This window comes from Notechis scutatus, chromosome 3 (assembly GCF_049901735.1).
Source record: "Notechis scutatus isolate UNSWTSFEM ecotype Mainland chromosome 3, rNotScu1.2, whole genome shotgun sequence".
Lineage (NCBI taxonomy): Eukaryota > Metazoa > Chordata > Lepidosauria > Squamata > Elapidae > Notechis > Notechis scutatus.
In genome coordinates this window covers 162724753-162748710 of record NC_142011.1, presented here as the reverse complement: position 1 = coordinate 162748710, position 23958 = coordinate 162724753, and the positions used below count along the sequence as shown (strand labels likewise).

At 36.5% G+C, this 23958-nt stretch overlaps 2 protein-coding genes across 3 annotated transcripts in view; one reads left to right on the top strand and one right to left on the bottom strand.

Annotated features, from left to right (window-relative positions):
* The window catches only part of NPC1 (NPC intracellular cholesterol transporter 1), a 38516-nt gene extending 35491 nt beyond the window's left edge, over positions 1 to 3025 (top strand). The window contains exon 25 of the mRNA XM_026670329.2: positions 1316 to 3025. Within this exon, the coding sequence (XP_026526114.2) occupies positions 1316 to 1395 (80 nt within the window). The 3' untranslated portion in view covers positions 1396 to 3025. The remainder of the gene's footprint in view (positions 1 to 1315) is intronic.
* On the bottom strand, positions 1800 to 22454 carry RMC1 (regulator of MON1-CCZ1). 2 transcript variants are annotated; one of them, XM_026670333.2, is made up of 20 exons: positions 22021 to 22454; positions 20396 to 20472; positions 17727 to 17811; positions 16497 to 16553; positions 15633 to 15719; positions 14661 to 14801; positions 13646 to 13749; positions 12732 to 12821; positions 12517 to 12622; positions 10808 to 10919; positions 9623 to 9667; positions 8671 to 8724; positions 8248 to 8376; positions 7828 to 7934; positions 7028 to 7147; positions 6748 to 6825; positions 5182 to 5286; positions 4932 to 5000; positions 3489 to 3714; positions 1800 to 2026 (listed from the first exon to the last, which is right to left on the bottom strand). In XM_026670333.2, exons 1-20 carry the CDS (start codon positions 22129 to 22131, stop codon positions 1947 to 1949), a joined length of 1983 nt encoding a protein of 660 aa, XP_026526118.1. In that variant the 5' UTR covers positions 22132 to 22454; the 3' UTR covers positions 1800 to 1946. The 2 variants fall into 2 exon arrangements, with proteins under 2 accessions (XP_026526118.1, XP_087817756.1); XM_087961630.1 differs by lacking the exon at positions 4932 to 5000 and having other exon boundaries at positions 22021 to 22341.
* Between the last annotated feature and the right edge of the window lie 1504 nt (positions 22455 to 23958).

Here is a 23958-nt window from a genome sequence, read left to right as displayed (position 1 = left end):
TTTCAGATATAGTGACCTATATGCCACAGAGGCTACATTTAACATTGTGGTATCTTTATTTAACATAATAAACAAACTGGTTTAGCAAAATAGATCACTTGGGCACATGCATACCAACTATGCTTAATGAGACTGAAACAAAAATTTGTTTCTCATGTTAAGGCATAATATGTACTGTTTTTATTTGTCTGGGATTTGGGGGGGGGGGGGTTAGATGGCTTAGCCTTATTGTCATGCCACAATAGCATACCAAAAATTCCTAGTTGGAGCAAATGTGGAAATTTCTTGCTGTAGAAGGAAAAACTACCTTTGCTTGTAGCAGGATTTATGCATCATGCTAGATTAATAGATTAATATGTTTTTGGCTTGTATTTGTGCCTGGTTTATAAACTATGATCATGTCTTAACATGAGCACGAGGGCCACACTATTTTATTCTACAAATTACAGCATTGTGCTATACATCAGCAGGCCTCAACCTTTGTGGCTTTGTGGACTAGCAGCAGTAGATGATAGGATGATTCTGCACAAACAGCAGACAAGCGTACTCACATGTGTAGCTCCATTGGCAGGAATGGCAGCTACAGGCACCAACTGCTCATTCTACTGCAGCTTCGCACATGAACTGCTCATGCAAGTGGAGCTGTGTGCATGAGCACATTTGCCCGCCACTTGTGCAGCCCAGTTCTGCACATGGGCCATGGCCCGGGGATTGGGAACCCCTGCTATACATGAACTTAGCCCATATTCTGCTAAACCATGGTTTGTGTTATCAAGGAGTTTGTGGTATCAAGGAGTAGAATGGGTTTTAATTATAATCATGTTAAAATGACTTAAAAATGTCACTTGATTTCTATGTAAGATGCTCAAACATATTTCCATGATGGCAAACCTATGGCACGTGTGCCAGAGGTGGCACGCAGAGCCCTCTCTGGGCACGCAAGCCGTTGCCCCAGCTCAGCTCTCCTGCGCATGCATCTCCCGCCGGCCAATTGGTTTTTGGGTCTCTGCTGTGCATACGCGGGGGTGGGCGTGCACGCATGCCTGGGGGTCTTACACGCACATGCATGGGGAAAGGGCAGACGGGGGCATGGGGGGTCACACACACATGCAAAGGGGGTGAGCCGCATGCATGGGGTGCACGCACACATTGCATTTTGGGGAGGTGCGCACTTTGGGAATTTGGTGCTGAAAAGGTTAGCCATCGCTGTTATATTCCATGTTTTTGCATCACAAGTGTTCATGTTTCATAATCTAGCATTACTGAACTAATAAATATAGAAGGAAAAATCAATATTTTTCTTTTTCCTCTATAGGGCCCTCAATAAATAAAGCTAAAGTTCGTGCAGCACAAGAAAGGTACAAAGGTACAGAAAAAGAAAAACTCCTGTTCTAGCCATTTTAAACAAAGTGGTCAGTGGACTCTGAATTCTGACTGAAGACTTATAAATTGTAGCAAGTTTCTATGATTACCATCTCACAACTGTAAAATAGTACTGGGATTCATTAATTTTCTGCATAACTGGAAGAAAAAGAGTAATTCTGAACAGCTGGATTCAGGAAGAATTATATCAAAATCAGTTATTTATTAGTATTACGATACTTAAACTAGAAACATTAATGAGAAAAAATTTATTGTAGTTTTTGTTCCTGAAAAGGAAACTGTTTTGCAATAGAAATAGATTCCTGGTAACACTTAAAGTGATAGGTATGAGATTAGATTGCTGAACCACTGACAATTTTTTAATGCAAGTCAATGCAATTTTTGGCTTTATTTTTAGAAGAAAAATAAGCCATCTGTCAAAATGTTGTAATATTTTTAATATTTGCCAAAAGGTCTGTATATATACTTTATTATAAAATAGATCTTTTGTAGCTCAAAAGTAAAAGTACATAAATGCAATAAATTAACTTTATACATCCTTATATTAGAACAGTTTTACTATGTCAGAAAGTGGCAGGCTTCATTAATGCTTGGTCTCCAAAAACCTGCTTAAAAAATGTGACATGTTCTTCACAGTGTTCTCCTACAAGAAAAGGACAGAAAACATAATCAGTGTTAGTTTTGACATCTTAAGGAATCACACTAAAGTATATTATCAATATTTTTAAATTTTTTCAACCTCAGGAACTACCTCTGCTTCACTCTTTATTACTCATGCTCCAATTTTGAAACTGGGAAGCTGAATTACAAAACAGTTGTATAAAAACAGAAATCAAATGGGTAAAGGAGATGCATATAGGCTACAATACATTGTATAACATAGCTTATGCTATGACCTTTGTATAATAATATGAGGAAAAGTAGATTTTATGCATAATCAAGAACATTGAGGGAAAAATTTTGCAGATTATCTTTGAGGCACTTTCCACAGAATTAAATATCTGGTTTTCTTATACGAGGTTAGCAATTATAATAGATATATTTATTTTTCTTTTGAATACTATTGATAGCTAAAGCTGTTACTGAGAAATGCACAAGGGCCCCTGATAGAGTAGAACTGCATGCATGAGGAAACATTAATAATCCTTTGCTGATTTGGAAAATGGGGATATTTTACCTGCAAAAAAATCTTAAAAGGATGTTCTATTAAATTACTAGAAATATTCTTCTTGTCTATCAAATTCATTACTGGGTGGTATTAATAAAAATGACAAAGCACTTTTTAGTTTAAGTAAAGGTATAAGTTCTAAATGTCTATTTCTAAGTACATAAGACTTACAGCTCTTACAATGTTATAGCAGGGCTGTCTCCAACTGACCTATTAACCCTACTGTTAATATATAATTACAATTTCATATCACCTAGCTGTATTGAAATCAGCATTCAAACAGTGTAAGACCAATTTTTCTTCCAATTAAGGATCATGCATATTTTCCCAGATGTTGATATTGCATTGCAGATGTTCCAACTGTTTTAGTAACTGTTATCTTTCTCCTAAGCTTGAAAAGGTCCCATTTGTCATAACTGTTTTCAATATACAAAATTGTGCCTACAGTGCCTTCAGAAATTAAATTTCATTTGAGGAAAAAGCAATAGTAGTGGCATATGTTTCATTTTCTTTTCCTTTGCTGGAGTGGGCCTAGTTTCTTTTTTTAACTTATTTAAAAACAAAAACCCATTATCTAATGCATCTTTTGATCAATGTTGAGCAGGAGTAACAACTTTCTGTAAGTTTATGTATGAATTACTTACCAAAAAATTATACCAATTTGGTAAAATTTACTAATCCATTCTTGGAATAGCTTTTTATCTTTAAAATTAATTTTAATTTTGCAGGAGCATATAGTTGTTTAAAAAACTACTACCTCTCTCTATTGATGAAAAATTAGGAAGTTAGTAAGATGCTGTTGCACCAATTAAAAATAACAGAGCTCTACATTTGAAACAATCTTAACAGATGGCAGCATTATTAGCTGTGAACTTTGAATATTATAAAAATTAAAAACAGGACCCAACCTTTATAGGCCTACCAAATTGCTGTTTACCTGGAGTGAAGCTAGGGTTTCCACGTATTCGCTGATTTCTCTGCTCAAAAAACCTGAATATTGTATAGAAGAGCATCTCATCTTCCGTTTGCTTTGCTGCATCAAGGAATTTACGAGCAGAAATGCTGTCATGTCTACCAATTCCTCTGATAAATCTCAAGGCAGCTAGTACTTGATGTTTAGACAACAAAACTTCTACTATTTCATCATTTGCTGTACAAAGTCTCTGAAAGCACAAATCATGACAGTAAATGGCTGCTGACCATACCTATGACTTCTTTCCCATGAGTGCCTTCCTTTATTTACTAGTTATTAATAAGTTTATTGTTGCAACCATAAATTATAACATTTAGCATGCTATAAAATATAATAGTTTAAAATAGTTGTCTCAAAATGAGATTGACTGCAAATAATAAATAAATAATATTGTAAAACAAAATAATAATTGAATTAAATTAAAATTGAATTGAATTAAAGTTACAGCAAAATAAAGCCAAAGCTACAATCAAGAAGTTAAGTATTTCTAAGTATAAATAAGAGCAGAGCAAAAGTAGTAGCTTGATTGCTGACAGTTGGAAATACATTTGTAAGATGCCTATGGAGATTCTCAGTCATCCCGTTCATGGTTGTCCCAAAGGTGCTTTTTCAAGAGGCAACTGGACTTTCTGGTTCTTGAGCTGAAAAAGCTTCTTGGATGAAAAGTGAAACATCTTTAAAGAAAAGTCCAGGAAGTCCAGTTGCCTCTTGAAAAAGCACCTTTGGGACATTTGTAAGATGGTTCAGTTTTTTTGAGGCTTAAGCCCTACCATCAATAATTTGGCCCTGATCTCATTGTAAATGGAGCAGTGGAAGACATAATGGATAACATTCTTCACTTGACCAACATCACAAAGACAGAGAATTGTTCAATAGGGAGCATACAAAATGACATATGCGAATGCACTGGTTGCATTAACTATATACTAGGAGATGCTTTTTTTTTTTTTTATAATGATGGTACCAAAATGAAAATGTGGATGATTGTTGTCCAGTGGGATCTTTATTGGCATTCCTTTCTTTAATATTTTCTCTGTTTCAAGAGCCAAGTTCTCCCAAAGGTGGTAGGGAGTATAGTTATAGGATCTGGGACAAAAATTTGGTCCGCTGATTCCCAACTATGTAATGGAGAATATAGAGTTTGATAAGATAGAATCTTTTGAATGCTTTCTAATTTCTTACTAGTGTCCCAGCAATGCACGACATATTTGAATGGAAGTGAAAGGTGGTTCTACCCATCTTTAAATAGGCAATGAGGTTGCCCTGCCGAAGCCCAAAATATTCCTTATGAAGTTCTTTGGATTAATTCCAATTGGTAGATTTTACCTCTACTTAGAACTGCCTTCTCATCATTACCCATAATCAAAGGAAGAAAATGGCACATTTACACTTCCTCTGTCTACTTACCTTTAACATATCCAGGGAGAGTTGATGTGCTGGTGGGTAAATACTTTCAAGAGACAACAATAAGCAAGCCTAAAATAAGAAATAAGTCAGTATGTAGTATTTCACAACTTGCTCCTAAACTAAAAAGCAGCTTGGTAAATCATTCTTGCTCAGCAACAAAGCACATTAAAGTACCAGTAGAAGGTGATGCGTTCATGTCATTATTCTTAAATCTTTATATGATGCAATAAAATTATGCAAGGTTACTCACCAAAGGCTTTGAATCACTGAGAACATGGTACTGTAGGAACTGATGAAGCATGTAGAATAAATTGTGCTGAACAAGGGTTTTGATTACCAATTCATAAAGAAAATGCTAAGAAGACAAGAAAACAGCGAGATTTCCATGCTGAAACTATTCGTAACTCAGCAAGTTTATAAGCATTTAACTAAACCTCAATTTATAAGAAAAATACAGTAGAAAGATATTTTAATTAAGTAGATCCAAAAGAAATTGGTCTTTTTGTTGAAATACATTTGCATGTGTATTACACTTTTATGAAGCAGTAAAGTTTTATGACATTCAAAACTTTTCAAGTTTGAAATGGGCACTTTCAACAACTGAAGTTAGCTGAATAAATACATGCATAATACTGTACATAAAATTTTAGAAAAGAACTCCTGAATTACAATACATAAATAAAATTTGTTTAACTTCTTTAACTTAACTATTGGCATGAAAGCAACATAAAAATTTTAGAAAGCTACTCTCTTACCATAGATAAACATTGCTTAAGCCTCCAAAATTATACACATGTGAGGAGCTGGTGGCAAAGGATGAAGAAGTGTGCATCTCACTTAGGCAAACGTGGGAGTTTTTAATCTAATGATTGCCAAGAGTTATTTGAGACAAAACCTATATGCGTTAGGACTCAAAGCTGAAATGCCAATTAAAAGTAATTTGCATTTCTTAAATTTTCATAGTTCAGAAATTGTTCCTTGATAGAAAATATAATCTACATTAAGCCTGATTCCATTCTCCAGTATATCCCCATGTATTCTTAAATTATGCCAATTATTTGGATTCATTTTAATCATTCAGGCTGTTTTGAAATGGGCCCAATATTGGCCATGTTAGGAAAAAACTGATTCTCTGGGAATGAATTAGAAAGTGCAACTGTCTTGGTTCATGCCTAGACCACTTTGGGGCCTTCAAAACTGACAGAACTTTTCTCCTTTCGAATTTGTTGGCCTTAGGAACTACAGAACTGAAGTTCTTCCAGTGCTTGCTGGAGGAGCAATGTTGGATTGTCAGATTTCTCTTTCATCTCATCCTGCAAACACTTCTTCATGTACAGAAAATAGGCTGTTTATTCAAAGACTTGAGCCAACATATCAATATAAAAGCTGTTCTCAGCAGGTGGATTTCTATTGTTTCCACAGAGGTTACAACATTCTGAAACCATTGTCTGGACATGATTGGAAGTGAATGAACTAAATCCAGATAATTTGGATACATTGCAATTATGTAAATAACTAGTAGAATACTGCTGATATGCAATAGATCATGCTCTTCTTTGTAGCACCAAATGGGGGAATTCTCCTGGAGTTTGACATTAACAAATTAACCTCAATCGGCCTGTTGTAACCTTTCAGTATTTAGTTTGACAATCACTTCTCTGTTCCTATAGTTTCTCTCTCATGCAGGGATCTTTGTACCTGCCTTTTGAAGAGGTTTCAAGATTTTAACTAATCCCGAACATACTGGATAGCTTTAAGCGTAAAAAAAAATTCTTAACAAAAACTATTTCAAATTATGACACTTTCAAGTACTTACCTGAACACCTATCTGGAACTGATTGAGTGAGCGAATATACTCCATTATAACAGCAATAGTGAACTTGTGGGGGGCCTCCTTATTAGAAAAGAATTGGAAAAATATATTTGACAGTAAGTTTACAGAATTTGGATCTGAGTTGCATTTAAATAATGATTTGGTGCTATTCAGAATTCAAATTTGCTTTAGCAAATTATCTTATAAAACTTTTAATTAATCATATCAACAGTGCTAGTATGAACAGTGAAGTAATTAAAGCAGAATTCTCCTATTAACTGACCTTTTTTTCAGTAAAGATTGATAGAACGTAAGTATACATGTCTGACTGATCAATAACTGCCTGTGTACGGACTGGGCGCTTTGGTGGTGGATTGCCTCGGCTCTGTCCAGTTTCCAATGCCTGTAAAAGGAGAATAGAACATTTTATTAAATCATGTATTTTAGTTGAAAGAGGTCACTAAACAATAGATTTAAAAATAATTTTGTATCTAGAATTTAGAATATTGTTAAACCAGTATAGATTAAGTAAGAATTGTGACCAAAAATCTATTCTGGTACTTCAAAGTGTTTTATTACAGTATTATGAAAAATGGAATACATTTTGAAGTGCTTTTGCAATAACGAGACTTGCTATTAAACAGTTAATGCTTTGGGGCACTGCAATTGAATGATAAGAGTAATGTATATTACTTCCGCAACAAAGGGTCATGTAATCAGTTCCATCAGGGGTTAGTGAGGAGGCTACTGGCAGAAGGGAATTTTAAATTTTACATATTGTTACAATGCAAAAGAATTTGCTTCACAATCATTCTTGTATAATACAGCATTTTTTCACCTTAAACAGTGACATTTTTGAATGATAACAAAGCGAGCCACTTTGTAGAGGATGATAACCAGGAACAGATCAGTGGACTGTACCTGCCACATCCAAGAACAAAATATTTAAAAAGGCTCTTCTATGTGAACACCATAGAAGCTTTCACATTGGTAGCACTATAGTGATCTAATTAATAAAAGCTAGATCAATATATTTATGACAAAAGGAACTCATGCTAATCAAAGAATATGTTCACAACTTGCCATAGTGTAAGCCTGTTCTGCTTCTAAGTATCTCTTATATTCGTGATTGAGCTTGTCAAAAACAGTGGCGATTACACTCAATGAGCCTCCCTCTGGTTCATTTAACACTGCAACAGAACACACAAGGGACACCTAAAATAAGTAGTCACAGAATGAAGCAATAACAGAATGCAAACTTGATACCATAATAATAGATAAGTTAGATAAATAGATAAGAAGATACGCTTTTATTCAAACTGTATATGGCATATTATTTCAGATGCCATAAAATACTCTTAGCAAATATTATACTATACTACAAAGTATAGTATTCTATTATTAATACTAATAAAATACTATACTTTGTAAAGAAACATGTTATGTCAGGGCTATTTTAAAAAGTTCACAGAAATTTTTGATTTCTCTGAAGCAGAAGCTTACTTTGTGAACACACAGAAAGAATAACCATCTTGCAGTCTTTTCGTTGCAGAAGGAAGTCCATTAGTTTTCCCTTGTCTGGCAAAAGATTTACTGTAGGTTCAAGTTTAATTTGCAGATTCCAGAGATAACCTACAGTAAAAAAAAAAAAAAGATTACATTCCTCTCATAACTGATGTACTGCACCACGATAAGCTTCATTTCAAGAGAGATTTACTAGACTGAGGTTTCATAAGTAGTGAAGTATTTCACCAAAATTCTTTCATCACCACATTCTGATAATAAGCAACATTGTGTTCTCCAGACAATTTGGACATTAGGTATCTAATTAATCTATTTTATACAGCAGCATATTTAATACTTTGTATTATAAACACACAAACGTTCCGATGCTCTGATTAAAAAATGAATATCGAAAGTTCATACCTTCACTTGCGCTAATGATAATATCAGGCTGAAAGACAATCCAGGATGATGAATCTAAATGTTAAGCAAAACTCTTACCAATGTCCAGTGGGTTTTGCCTCAGTAAAAGTTTTAATTGTTTATGCAGCCAGCCACTTTGAGTAACAGCTCAAAGAGGCACACAACATTTCACATATCCAAGGAAAACAGGGATATTTGTTCTTTAAGCACATGATGGCCCCCAGCAAATTATCTGTCAATTTTTTTTATGCCAAAGAAGCAGTAAGATATTGTTTAAGGGTCTGCTTTTTAAGAGGAGAGAAAACAACAATTCATCAAGTGTTAAATTTCTCAAATACATAGAAGTCTCTAGCTGAAAAGAAGCTACTAGTGGCCAAAGCCTCTTAGAAGAACATTAAAAGTGAAAAATTACCTATAAACTTGATTTCCAATGTTTTCTATACACTCGTACATTGTCAATAAGCTTCTGGGAGCAACTCAAAGAGCTAGCAAGGACCTAGTAAATTAGACTTCACTCCTCTATATTTTTGAAAATAAATCACATTGAATACAAATAAATTTCAAAATAAAGATCAATAGGATTTTACAGGCTGCAAAATTACACAATAAGTTCTCATTGTAATAGATGGGAGGGGTGAATCCATTAAAGAAGAACATCTGTTAAATCTGAATAGAATTACAAACATCTGTACTGTATGCATTTTAAAATACTGTATCTTAAATGATAATCCAATGCACAAAAGTAGATTTTGTTTGTTATACTGTATCTAAAGTCTGCTAAAGTGAGGACCATTCAGGATAGCACTGTGCATTATTTCTGTATTATTTATTTCTACTCCTCTCAAAGATTTAAAGCATTTTAGCATAGATACTCACTTGTGCTCCTTTCAGATCTTAAAAAGAATCATGTTGCCACACAATAAATGTGATCTGATTTTTATTTCAAGGATACAGAGTTTACAGGGAACTGGAAACTGATTGGTTACAGAAGCTGGACCTGCAAATAAAAAAAAGGTGTGATTTATATGGATTAGAAAGGAAATTATTTGTTATGTTTGTCAGAAATAACTCTTTTTACAACAAACTGCACTCTTAATGCTAAACCTAAAAGTCCTTAGCCTACAGGTTACTGTCATATTTAAAGCAGACACAACCAAAAGCTAATTGTCCAAAAGTTTAACATTTCTTTTAAAATATTAATTACAGCTTATGAATTATATACAGTGCAAATTCAAGCTTCATAAATGTTATACTCAATGAATGCAGATTGTTTTACATGATGTAACATTTTCCCTCAATGCAAGTATTTCTGTTTTAGGATTCTAGCACTTTTTCCAGGAAACAACTATTGATAATTGTCAGGAAGATAAATAGTTCATTTCTTAATTAAATGAGCCATACTAATTTAGAGGTCCAAATGGAATCTAGAAGAAGGCTTATAACAAAGATAAAACCCTATTCCCCAATCTCTGGAGAATGCAAATAGTAGATTAAAATGGTTTAGCTTCCATGCAAATTTAAGGTTTATCCATGCTTAGGTATGCCTGTGGGAAGCTGACAAGAGATTTCACAATTATGGCTCTACAGTTCTTTGAAGGCAGATATATTTGGTGCATGATCAAAATACCAATTTCCAAAAAGTGTAGCAACATTCAGTGTGCTTAAAGCAAGTTGAGTCTTTTCCTGGAGATGAAACACCATACTTGCCTGAAGGAGCTATAACCATACATACTTCTAAGTACCATTTTATCTCAAAACCAAACTCTTGAACAACTTTATTCAAAATCATTTCTATTTATTTTTCAAACCACTAAACTTAAATGTTTAAAAAATAAAAAACATGGTCCATGGTCCAATAATATAAGGAGAACAGCTATGATAGGCAATAACTTTAGGCTTTTTTTCTCCCAAGACCAGAATAATATATTAGATGAAATATTGCTCATTTCTTTTTATCCTGTTTATATTTAGTAAATACAATGAACTTATTATGCCAAGAAATACTGTAAAATGAAATATTAAGACTACTGGAACATAACTTTTAATTAATCAAAAACCTAGCAATCCCACCTTCAAAACTTACAGATATATGCAGCATTTGCATTTTCAAGGGAATATGAAAAATGCAATTCTGTACCTGCCACAGGAATCTGGTATGGTTGTATGGATCGAGGTGGAAGTACAAGCTGGTGCAGTGTAAGCGTGCCATCAAATTCCCCCTTTAATTTGATGTCATATATAATAGAGGTCTAAAAAATACCAAAAATCTCTTTATGAGATGTGTTCAAGCATAATTGCATCCATACAGAAAACAATAAAATGGTGGATGTAACCATGATGATTCTTTTTATTCTGTTTGGCATAATAATAATAATAATAATAAAGATCCTATCCTAAAAGTGAATTTCAATTGAATATAAATATATATATGGAGAACATCCTTCTGTTTATGTTCCTTTTGTTCCTGAACATTTCTCAGATCTTTAACTCTACAGAAAAGCTATGGCAGATACTTGCTGCCAGCTGTATTTGTTTAAGCAAATCAAATTTGAGTTGCATCCAGTGATGTTATTTTATTTATTATAATATAGTCCTTCTCTATGATCACCTGAATATGTACTTTAAAAGTCCAAGATGGTATCTCATTCCAAAAGTATTTATTTAATCAAGTTACATGCTTGCCTATTTTGTTAATGCAAGTCTGGGCAATTGACGTATTAAATCTATAAAAAACAATACTATTGGGAAAAAAACCAACAATCTTCAACCAAGGATGAACCTAGTAAGATAGCAGAAAGAAACCTTTCAACAGACTATAATCTCACTATCTTCAGGCCCCAGAGCACATCCTGGTATTTAATGCTTTACAAAAGGTAGCAGAGTTTGGGGCAATTTGATATTTAGGAGTATGGTATTCTAGAGGCAGACACTTACCCAGAAAAGGCACACCTCTGAAGTCCCATATAATGACAATTTAATTGAAGGGACCAGAACATGCTACTCTTGTTGGATGTAGTGAGACAATTGAAAACAATGGGGAGATGAAATCCCATAAATAACCCAGCTCCATTTCATGCAGGGCTTTACAGATAACAATCAGCTCCCTGAATTTCATATGAAAGCACAATAAAGCCAGTACAGCTCACAGAAGTGTAACATGGGTGCTCTGAGATGTGCATGTAACTGCTCATGGTTCAGGAAGGGGTGTAATTGATGCACAAAATGAAGTTGTGCAAAAGACCTCCTGCAACCTATTCCTTGTGCAGGAGTCGTGACTTCAGGAGGATCTTCAAATTTCACAACAACATTTCTGTTTAGAAAAGTGAAACCAAAAAAAAAAAAAAAATTAACCTGGATCCAATGAGCACTAAATCAGACAGCTACTCAGTCTTGTCAGGATTTGCTTGGATGCCACTTTTTCAGTTTCCAAGATAAAACAAAACTAACCATACACAATTATCATATTAACATGTGTCTTCAACAAAATCAGTATAGTAATTTCCTGTATCACAACAGTTGTTTGGAGTGGTTTTACACACACACACACGCACTATATGTCTTTAAGAAAATGATTGCCCCCACTCACAACCCTAGGCCCAAACTATACTAATTATATATAGGCAATTGAAAATGCTAATTATCAATCAATCAATCAAATCTTATTCACCAGTCTTAAATTTTGTATAACTTCAATTATATATTTATTAATATATTTTTATTTTATTTATAATATATTATTTATAATATACTATTATTTATTATTATTTTCCTACCCTAAAATATGAAATAGAATCTAAATTAGCTGTCTTGGGCTACCCAAAATATAATGCGGAGAAAAAATAGTACCTCAGTGTCCTGGTGATGAACTACCACTAAACTATCCACAACGTTCAGTGCAAACTTCCCAGTTCTATATAACTTCAATATATGCAATTTCTTACAGGAGCCTTCCCTGTGGTAGCATTAATTGGGAAAGAAAAAGAATGTGAATCAGCAACCTTAGTAGTCACTTTTTAATAGTTGTTATGAAAGCTGAAAAGGATAAGAATCAACAAATTTACCTTGGCAAATGATAAAGAACTACCTCAGCTCCAGTACTGTTTGAAGTCCTTGAGTGGTGTCTCAAGTAAAGAACATAAAGTTGCCCATATCTAAAGAAACATAATACATGTTTAACTTCTGAGCAGATAACATTTATATAATCCTATCATGCTAGACAAGCTATTTTGGCAGAATGCAACAGAGTAATAAATAGCGTAAGAAACTAAAGGCATTTCTTGTGAATGTATTGTGAAACAGTAAACCACCCCGGGGTGTGTGTGTGTGTCTTTTTCTCATATAGTTACAGCGATCTACCCTAAATACTCCCTCAGAAAAAAAGTTGGCTCGTTTCTCACTTTAGAGACCATCTTCCTTTCTGTGGTCAATGTAGATTGCATGTATCTCTCTTGATGTTTGCCCTTGCCTTCTTCTTAGACTTGAAAGAGAATTACTGGCCCAAAATGGAAGCCAGTTTCCACTAATAAGGCAAGACTAAAATGCAGGATTCCCTACTTCTAATTTGCTGTGAGATCAAAACGGCTCTCTTGCCTGTGAAAGAATTTGTAAGAAAATCAAAAAGAATTTTATTTTTTCTGAATAAATTACAGCTGGATTTATGTCATCTTCCCAAAGTGATATGGAGATCATTCTGTTAAGTTACAAGCTATTATTACAAATAATTTATATGATTTTTCAAAGCAGTTTTAAAAAGAATGCCACGTGTAATAAGGTGCTCGATTGGGAATTTTAGTTTTGTTTGCTTATTTGCCCATTTCTTCTCTACTATACTCAATTGATTCAAAAGTGACTTCAAATGGAGTCTATTCTACTGATCAAAAATGTTGCTTATGTCTTCAGTAAGAAGATGATCTTTTGCTCAGAACAAGGAAAATACAACATCTTAGGTGGCAAAGAACCACAATAATATACTTACATTGTAGTCAAAGCAATATCTCTTTCAGAAAGGCTAAGTTTGGAGGATTTTGTTGCTGTAGGTAACTCAATTTCAAACTTTGACAGCTTTGACATAGCTCCACCCTATATGAAAAGTACTGCCTTTAATTCTATGTAACTCTTTCACACTTCATTATATTTCTTACCATTTTGTAATATGTCCCAGCAAAATACAATGTAAAAAAATCCATATACATTTTTGTTTGTTTGCAGTGCTTTAGGCCATCTAAAATGCTGTTTAACTAACCATCTGAAAATCAAATGCTATAATTTTTGTTTCCTAATGCAAAATTTGTGAAACTAATGTGCAGCTGGGTATCTGACTTACTATATTTACTTAAAATGCATTTTGGACATAAAGGACTACAGCCGTGATGGCGAACCTATGGCACGTGTGCCAGAAGTGGCACGCAGAGCCATTTGTGGCAGCATGTGAGCTGAAGGCAAACTTACCTCGCTGTGCATGTGTGCGCCTCACAGCTGATTTTCGGCCGGTTTGAGGCCTTTTTCGGCCTCCCAAAGGCTTGAGGAAGGCTTCTGTAGGCTTCTACAAGCTTTGTAGGCCGAAATCTAGCCCCGTTTCGTCACATCCGGTTGTTTCGGAAAAACAGGAAGTGATGAAAACGGGGCTAGATTTCAGCCTACAAAGCTTGTAGAAGCCTGCAGCAGCCTTCCTCAAGCCTTTGGGAGGCCGAAAAAGGCCTCAAATCGGCCGAAAATCAGTTGCAGTGCAGGTAAGGGGGACGGAAGGGGTGGGTGGGGAGAATTGTGCACACGTGTAGGGGATGTGGGGGGGCACATTGCCTTCTGGGTGCTGGCACACGTGCGAACGTGCAAGCGCGCACACAATTTTTGGCACAGGAGCCCAAAAAGTTAGCCACCACTGGACTACAGCAATTTCAAATGTATTTCTTACATATTAAACATAAATACCCTGGGGTAATTATGCAAAGTAACCATGGGAAATTGCATTGACAGCAGTAATATTATTTTACCTTGAAATAGAATGGCTGGAGAACGTTTCCAACTACTGTTGTTGACAACACAATGACAGAGCTCTCAGGACAGTACATAAACCAGTTTACATTAATGTTCTGACTCTTCAAAAGCTTTAACGTTCGTTTCTCTGGTAATACCTGAAGATATAAAGGTTACAATCAAACCTACATACTGAATATTTTCAAACTGGCTATATAGTTTACAACTGCAAAAATCAAATAATTTGTTTTAAAAAATTTCAGAATTTGAAAACTCCTGCAGTTGGTGATTTCCTGAGTGACTACAGACAAATTAACACAATGAGCCCTTTGCAACCTTCCCTGCTAGGTACTTGATTCCCAACTTTCCCTGTCACCTTCCCAGAACCAAAGGCTTTGCTAGTGGGAAGGTGGCAGTCACAATAAACTTTACAGTTCCTGCTGGCTTCCCCTCTGGCCTTATGGGAGGCTGTCATGGAATAAGGATCACATGACCACAGCTGACTGTGACAGCTGGGAATTGTTGAAGCAGCAACAATTTCCCCAAATTTCACACTCACAAGACCCCAACGTTCTGTAAGTTAGCCTATTTGAGTTACTTTGATTTAATAATTATTGTGCTATACCTTACAATTTTGGTCAACTGAAGGTGAAACACTCAAACAGACATGAATTTTAGTAGTAAAGAGACATTTTGACTAATACAGCAAGTATCTTATATGTCTAATTTTTTGCAATATCAATGATTTTTATTACTAAAATATTACTTAGCTAGAAAGGTTCATTTTCAGACTATAATATCTTCCTTGAAAAAACTGAAGCTATTTCTAGTTCGTTTATGACAAGTTAATTAAAATTAAATAGATTTCACAAGATCAAAACAAATATATCTTACCCACAATAAACTATAAAACCATTTAATCCTTTAAGTCGACTCAATACCATTAAACAAGTTAGCAGATTTTTTTTTTAAAAAGTATTTTTACTTACCTGATAAAACTCAATTCCCTGATCTGTTACGAAAACGATCTCTGCAGAGCCTGTCCAACAGAATCCTAAAATATTGGCATTCTTGGTCTTTAATAAAAAACAGTGTTTAATTGAAATAGGCATACACTGTCATGTAAAGTAAAATCAGTTTACACATGTCCTTTTAAAACCTATTTCTAGTTTTCCTTTTAAATATTTAAAAAGCAGCACATTGAATTTTAACAATGCCCTGCCTCAGTTTGCCATATAGCAAAATGCACTTTCAAGACAGTACTTGGAGATCTTATCAAGTGGATACATAAATAAAAACACAATCCTGTAGAGGATTTTATATATCAACATAAGCAGCTTGAATTGTTATGTAGCATATTAGCACCCAAAAAAGCACTTTCAGAACAAGTGTGATATATTTTGGACATTCTTTAACAGCTTAGCTATAGCTTTTTATACTAGATGCAGCTTCTAGAATAATTCCCAAAGCATCCCCAAGAAAAGCATATTATAACTACCCAGTCTTAAGCTTATGAGGACATAAGGCACTCTGTTAGCAATTGTTTAACAATGGGTAGGATTTTAATTCATGCAGCTAAGAAATGTTATTATTGCTCTAACTACTTGAACAAGCCTTTTCTTTTCACTATACATATTTATAATTGCAAAGTAACCAATTTTAATTGCCATCCCAGGCTAGCACGCTGACTGGGAGGAAGGGAAACTAATATCTGAAGTGTTTTAATGATTTGCAGTTACAACTTTTCAGAATACTAATATAATGGTATTGTAGATGTTTCACTATTAGAATAATGAATGCTTCAATATGCTGAGGAATTGCTTTAGTTTAGTATTTTGTTACGTGTATTATACCTTGCATTCTTGAGTGTATTCTAATTGTGGGCTGTCTGGAATAAAGTTCAGGAAATCCTGGAATGACATGAAAAACAGAAACAACTACAAATATTTGTGGGCTCAACATGTACAGAGATAGGCATATCTAACACATGGATTTTCCTTAGTTTGAGTCCGTAAGTCTGCAAAATGTCAGACTTTATTAATTTATTCAAAAGAATATATAAATACATAGACATCTATAAACATATTTCTGCTTGAATATTTCATCTCATTTTCCTCAACTATCTTTGAACTATAATACAAGTGGAATAGAAATTGAAAGGATGAAAGTTTATATAAGTAAAAAGTTAATGATTAAAATAGATGAGCAAATACATTTAATACAATATAACCGTGATGGTGAACCTATGGCATGCGTGCCAGAAGTGTCATGCAAAACCATCTCTGCTGGCACACAAGCCCTCGTCCCAGCTCAGTTTCACTGTGCATGTGTACGCGCCTCCCGCCAGCCAGCTGATCTTCAGATATCTGCCACGCATGTGCAGGGCGCATGCAAGAGATGCGTGTGCATGCGCAGGGGGGCAGGGGGAGCGCGGGGGTCATGCGTGCATTGCATTATGGGTGCAAGCATGTGCACGCATGCACTTTCAGCTCACAATGACAAAAAGGTGAGCCATCACTGCAATATAACATAATTCAAAGATGCAAATCTAAATCGGTAAATTGAAAGCTTTTGAAATAGTTTTCATAAAAATCATTACCAGTTCCTGATTTCATTTGTAGCAATTTGTATTATTCTCCCTCTGGAAAGGAGACCCTACAATCTAGCATTATTTGATAAGGACTAGAGACATGGTCAGAACTAGTCCCACATATTTCTAATATGTTGTATTCCTTTTTGAATTGGCTCCAAATGAGTTTATAATTACTATTAGCTATAGCCGGAGCATTGCCTATATAAATGAAGTTTATCTCACCTACCTTCTTTCTAGCTATTTCTAATTCTACTTAACATTATTATGTTATTTTATATATTCAACTCAAGCAATCACATCTGAGTAGTTTATAATACTATGTACATACAGTACTATAAATATGAATAAATATAATGGTGGAAAAGAAACAAAAACAAAGCCCAAATATCTAATATCTATAATTTATTTAATAATAAGCAAATAATAAGTAGTATACTGTACTTGAATATTTTTTTAAACTTCTTTTCATTTTAAGAAAGATATTTCTTACCACACACTTTAATGTTCTCTGAACAGCCAATATCTTATTGCCCAAAGAAAACTTGATGCACTTCACTTCTCCTTTGTCTTCCATTCTACAAATATAGAATTCATTTCTGTTTAGATATAGGACATGTCACCAATTAATTTCTAAAATATCTCAACAGCAGCCATGCTGGCCTGGACTGGCAGAAATTAGTTTAAATCAGGGGCGTCAAACTTGTGGCGTCACGTTGTCCTGTAATGTATCGTGACTATCCCCCCTTCGCTAAACCAGGGGTGGCTGTAGCCAGGGTGTGTTGCATCTGGCCCATGGGCTGCGAGTTTGACACTCCGGGTTTAAATTATTTGAAGGAACAGGGGGAAGAATGATTGCTGATCCCTAATATCCATGTTGGGTCATCATTTCAGAGATATTTCTTTTCCTAAAGAGAAAAGAGAATCACCACAGGTAGGCAAAAGAGCAGTGGGAGCAAAAGCGACTTTTGACTTCCTGATTGGGTTAGGGTTGTAAACTGACAGGGAACATCAGAACCTTTCCTTTTCCCTTCCACTTCCTTCCCTCACTCCCTAGAATTCCTGATGGTTTCCCCATTTACTTTGCAATAGAGAAACCAGCAAGAAGTTGCAAGTTCAAGGCCAAAAGGAAGGTAAGTGGCCCAGTGGGGAAGGGAGCAAGGGAGTATATAGGGGTGCTGGTCAGAAAGGCTATGTGGAGTGCACATGAAGTACCGTATAGGTTGGGAAGAATATATAGGTGTGCATCAAAGATGCTGCACAGATCGTGGAGGAGTCAGGGGAGTGGGGGCAGCACAGATCGGAAAGGATGCTCAAGGTGCATGAGGTGCTATATGGGTAGTGGGTAGAGTGTGTGGGGAGGCAGTGTGGGTGAAAGGTGCTTGGGGGTCATGGAGATGTGTAAGAGTTACCTGCATGTCAAGTGTGCTATGGGGGAATGAGTCAAGAAGAATGAATGGGGGTCACAAAGTTGTATGAGAGGTGACACGCCAGTCAGGAATTGCACGGGGCGGGGGGAATGTCATGAAGATGTGTGGATATGCTGAAGAGATACCACACGAGGTAGGGAAGGCATGTGGGCAGTTCAGGAAGGATGCATAGAGGAGCACAAGAAGTGCTGAATGTGTCAAGGAAGGTATAAGGGATGGCATGGGCCAGGAAGGTTGCACGGTGGTTCTTTTCTTTTCTCCTAGTTCTTTTCTTCCTTCTTTCTCCCTTCCCTTTCCAGGAGGCAAGATAAGTGACTGCTCCTGGATGAGGGAGAGGGAGATTGTGAGACTGGCTAAGAAACTGCCATGAAACATAGAAAATGAAGATCGCATGATTTTATTTCCTCAGTACTCATGCGATGGTTCAAAGAGTCCTCAGGACTCTATAAGTTGGTTCAAAAATTGTTGCTCTATGACGCATCATTTTCCCCAATTTAAAGTCATGACGACAAGCGTTTTAGTAATATATAGATAACATTGTTATGTTAGTTATTTCAAAATCCAAAAACAAGAGATAACATGCGGGAAAAATATTATGTTGAGTTGCAAAGATGTCAACAAGTTGCAGTATATGCTATAGCATCTGATTATGTTTCTCTGGGTTCAGCTATTCTACATTCCCATGAGCTCTACGTAGAAGATGGACAATTCCACATTATGGAATGATGACTACCGTATTTCAAGACTGATTCAAATTGAAGATTTCATAAGGGGAAAAATAGGAGAAATATTTGTGTATATAATTCATCAAAATTAAATCAATCCTTCCATTCTTATGATTACCTAGAAACATAGTTATGATCAAATTCCTTTATGCAAGCTAACAGTATTTAAGCTGCGGCTGAAAAAGTAATTTAATAAAAGATAATGTGATAAAAAAAAAATGTGAGAATTATGCATGGGATTCAGTCCTTGACTACTCTTGATAAGAGGTCACAACCCCCAACTGTTCCAGTTTTAATAAAATAAGTTGTTACGATCTGTGAGGATTTAAATGAAAACAACCACAGACTTTGTCTATGCTTGAAATCTTCTACAATTATATTTTTTTCAATAATAAGAAAAGTCTGTATGTTAACGCTACATTCCTGCATAGCTATGCACTGGAAGAAAGCTATGCTTGACTGCCCAACTTTTACCTAATATTCACTGGGTGTAGAGGTGCCCACAATGCTGGATTTAATCAGCATGATATAGGGATATGCATATTAAGTTTAGATTCGAAGAGCTTGCATACCCAATCATTCGTGTAGACTAAATCCTAGTAGGATGTCAAAGTGCTATTGTATGGGAACTCTTCATTTTAATCAGAATAGCTCTGTAGAACAGTCTTTATCAAACGAATTTTAATAAATAGGGAATCTAATAAATTGGGCACTGCAGATTGATGTATTATTCTCCCCAACTATACTTCTAATTTCATGTATTTTACAGTATCAAGTTTTACTAATGCATGTACTCAAAATAAAAAGTGATTACATTCATATTCTTGAGTTTAGTGTATTTTAAAATCATTGTTGTCAGTTACTAGTTAAAGAAAATACAGAGTGAAAGACAACTTACAAAAAAGAAATATCCTTTGAACAGTATATTTCATACTGCAAAAATTTGCAACACAATACAATTAGCTGCCAAAAAAAAGAAAACAGCATTGAGGATGCATTTATATTACCTAAATGAGATGGGATTGCGGTCTTCCAAGCCTTTGACTACTACCCCAGTAGCTCCACCAGATCGAACAGCAAAAACCTAAATAAAGAGAGATCTAGTTTGAGTTTCAAGCTAGAACTACTTTAAAAGATCTTCATCTTCAAAATAATGGAATTTATTTTCCATAAGATGTTCTAAATATTAACAGAATAAACAGGCTATATAACACACTTTTCTTTTAAAACCAAGATTAAAAAGTGTTACTCACACATAATTCCTAAGGGCCATACACTGATAAAATGGCAGAAGTAATGGTAATGAAATCAGAAAAAGTTGCCTTATTTCTACTCTGCTCCGCTTTCCCATTCCTTGTGGAGGATGGCTTTTGCCAAAACCTGAACAAGCCATTTACTTTCTACTAAATGAAGCTGAGAACTGCATCTGACTCCAGACTCTTTTATTCCTGGAAAGTGTTCTGTACTGTTTTACACTAGCTAAAGTGCAGAACAATGTACACAAAACTGGAGAAAAAAAAGTTCAGAACCAAATTTCAATTATAAAGATTCTCAGCTGTTCTTTGAGATCACATGAAGCCAGTTTAAGGCAGCAAAATAGTACATGAGGACATATCATGTGAAAGCACTCAGAATAAAAGATGTCTATTCAGATACTGCCAATGAGGGGAAAAAACCCTCTGGAATTTGGTTCTCATATTACTACAAAATTGTCAGATTGTGGTGAAAATCAAACCCACAGAGTCCAAGAATTTTACCTTTGTGATTAAAACTAAGATGTTAAAGAACTTGCCAGTTAAAACTCTCTATGAAACACCTATTTGTAAAAAGATGCAAGAACCCTTTTCCAAGTTTTTTTTAAAAAGAGAACAATCTGATAATGAACGATTCCCACCATCTATCTACAAAATATAACTATGCACACATACAAGAGCTGCCCACTAGTACTGTAACTGTGTGTAAGTTATATACAGTACAAATTAGAGGAAAATATTGTGTTTTATCACTCATTTTCCACACAACCCAGGCATTAGTATTGATACCCTGCCCGTAAGTAGATCGAAAGTCTTTTCTCGGAATCAGAGGCTTCTGGGATGCAAAGGGGCGCATTTGTTGCAAAATTGCAGGTTTCTGCCACCTTTTCCTAAGAAGATGTTTAAACATTTAAACCTTTTTCCGCCCAACTGTGCAACTGCAAGTCTTTTCAACAGAACAGGAAGAGTGGGAACCAGACGCGGCATTGTGACAAAAGAGATATAAACGTTTGCTTTAGGATCTGGAAAAGCGGGAAGAGCGCAATGGTTAGAAGGCAATATTGCAGGCTAGCTCCACTGCCAGCAGTTCGATTCCCACCGGCTCAAGGTTGATTCAACCTTCCAAGGTCGGTAAAATGAGGCCCCAGATTGCTGGAGGCCATATGCTGACTCTGTAAACCGCTTTCGAGGGGGCTGTAAAGGATCTGTGAAGCGGGATATAAGTCTAAGCGCTGTTGCCATCACTGCGCCCAAGATACAGAAGCGTTCGGGTCCAACCGAAGGGAAAAGATAGGATGAAGGCAGGTCGCGCGGACGGGGCGTGAGGAAGCAGGGAGAGAACTCCGCCCCCACCCCCGTCCGCGGCCTGAGCCTCTCACCTGCTTATTGGCCTCGTCGAAGAAAACGCAGTTAACGGGGCTCGCCTTTTCGAACTGCACGGGCCGCGCGCACAGCGCCAAGTAATAGTCCTCGCTGGTGGTCGTCGCCATGGCAGCAGTAGAACGATCGGCAGGCAGAGAAGACGTCGCGCACCCCTCCTTCCACGGCCCCACCCCGATGTCCGGCCGATCTGTTTTCTCTCACCGCCCCGCTCCCGGCGCCACAAAGCGGTTTGTGCGTGAGGTCATGTAGACGCACGACTCTTCCTCTCCTCGGTACAGAACAACCGCTTCCTGGTAATACCGTTCCTGCGCATGATCAGAGAGGTACCGGTCCCTTAAAGTTACGAGGGAGGAGCTTGTCGAGATTGGCATTTGAAGTCCCAACGTTCTAAAGCAGGGGGGTCTCCAAACTTGGCAACTTTAAGGCTTGTGGACTTCAACTCCCAGCATTCCCCAGCCATGCTGGCTGGAGAATGCTGGGAGTTGAAGTCCACAAGCCTTAAAGTTGCCATGTTTGGGGACCCCTGTTCTAAAGCTTGATCTGAGGCAGATCTCTTTCTTTCTGAGCAAGTGTAGAATTAACATGTCACTGAATATTTATTTATATTGTCATTAAATTTATGTTCCACCCATTTCAATACCAAGCGAGCTGGGCGGCTTACGGCATAATTAAAAATGAGTATAAAATATATTGCTGATTTAACAATTAAATTTGAAAAGATTTAAAGCAGGTGCATATGTGTACAGTGTGTTCCTCTGGCACTGATTGACCGATGATTAATTCGGTGCCATCAGGTCGGATATTCTCCTCCCATGTGAACTTCCTCCACTTTAATTCCCTCCACCCATTCCCACACCAGTTTTTGTCTACTCTGCACAGCATGGCTTAGTTGAAGACACTGCTGTTTACCTTCAATGGCAGTCACTCCACCCCTTGCTGTTACCTCTGACTCCAGTGCCAACAGAGCCCTTGTGATGTGGGGCTTGAGGCTGGCTGACACCAACAAATCCAGGCTAGGCGATGCCAAGGAGGAACAGAATGCCAAGATGGAGGACAGGGAAGGTCTGCTGGGTGGTGGCAACAAAACATAGTGGCGTCTTCAACTTGGCTGTGTGGTACAGGATGGCCAAAAAAGCAGAGATTTTTTTTGGGGGGGGGAGAGATAGGGGGAAATTGAAGAGGCGGCAGTTCATGCAGGAAGGCAGAATATGACTGCAGTACACTGCAATGATCATAAATGAAGGCCGTTTGCAAAGTGCTCAAATTTTGAATATAGGGACGTTGTGACTTCTAAGTATGGGAATTGGTTGTAAGTCCAGTTTTTCAGCAGTCATAACTTTGAATGGTTGCTGGATGAATGGTCATAATTGCAGGACTACCTGTACTTGTACTGACAAATGTTTCACCTTGTGGGCAATGCCAAGTGTGCTACTTTGCCTATTCTACTTTCCTGTTTAGTAATAGCTAAAACGAACAACAGCTTTAGGGAAACTGAAAATACTGCAGAACATTGTCTATATGGAGATTCTCAATCATCCAGGTCATGCTTGTCCCAAAGGTGCTTTTTCAAAAGGCAAGTGGATTTTCTTATTTTTCTTTGAAGATGTTTCACTTCTTATCCAAGAAGCTTCTTCAGTTCTGACTGGATGATGGGGAATGGAAGGATTTATGCTCCTTGCAGACAGCTGGTCATTTGCATTCTTTTAGTGAGTCTCATGGCACAACACAGGAGAATAAACACATCAGGACTAGATTCTGCAGTCCATCTGCATTTAAAAGACAGGCCATTCTTTTGAAGGCAGCAAAGTCCATATTTTCGACAAGAGGGGACCACTGGTTTGAAAGAGGGGTTAAAGAGGCCATCTATGTCAAAAATGAACAGCCCTCTCTCAACAGAGGGGAAGGAATACAACATCATCTAATCTCCAATCTAC

What these genes read in the sequence shown, in the direction of transcription:
- RMC1 (XM_026670333.2), bottom strand. Translation starts at nt 22,131, where the DNA reads ATGGCGACGACCACCAGCGAGGACTATTACTTGGCGCTGTGCGCGCGG. An exon ending in TTCATCACCAGGACACTGAG is followed by an intron (nt 10,920 to 12,516) that starts GTACTATTTTTT and finishes GGTATTTTTTAG; the next exon opens with ACCTCTATTATATATGACAT. An exon ending in AGTTCCAGATAGGTGTTCAG is followed by an intron (nt 5,287 to 6,747) that starts GTAAGTACTTGA and finishes TTGTCTTCTTAG; the next exon opens with CATTTTCTTTATGAATTGGT.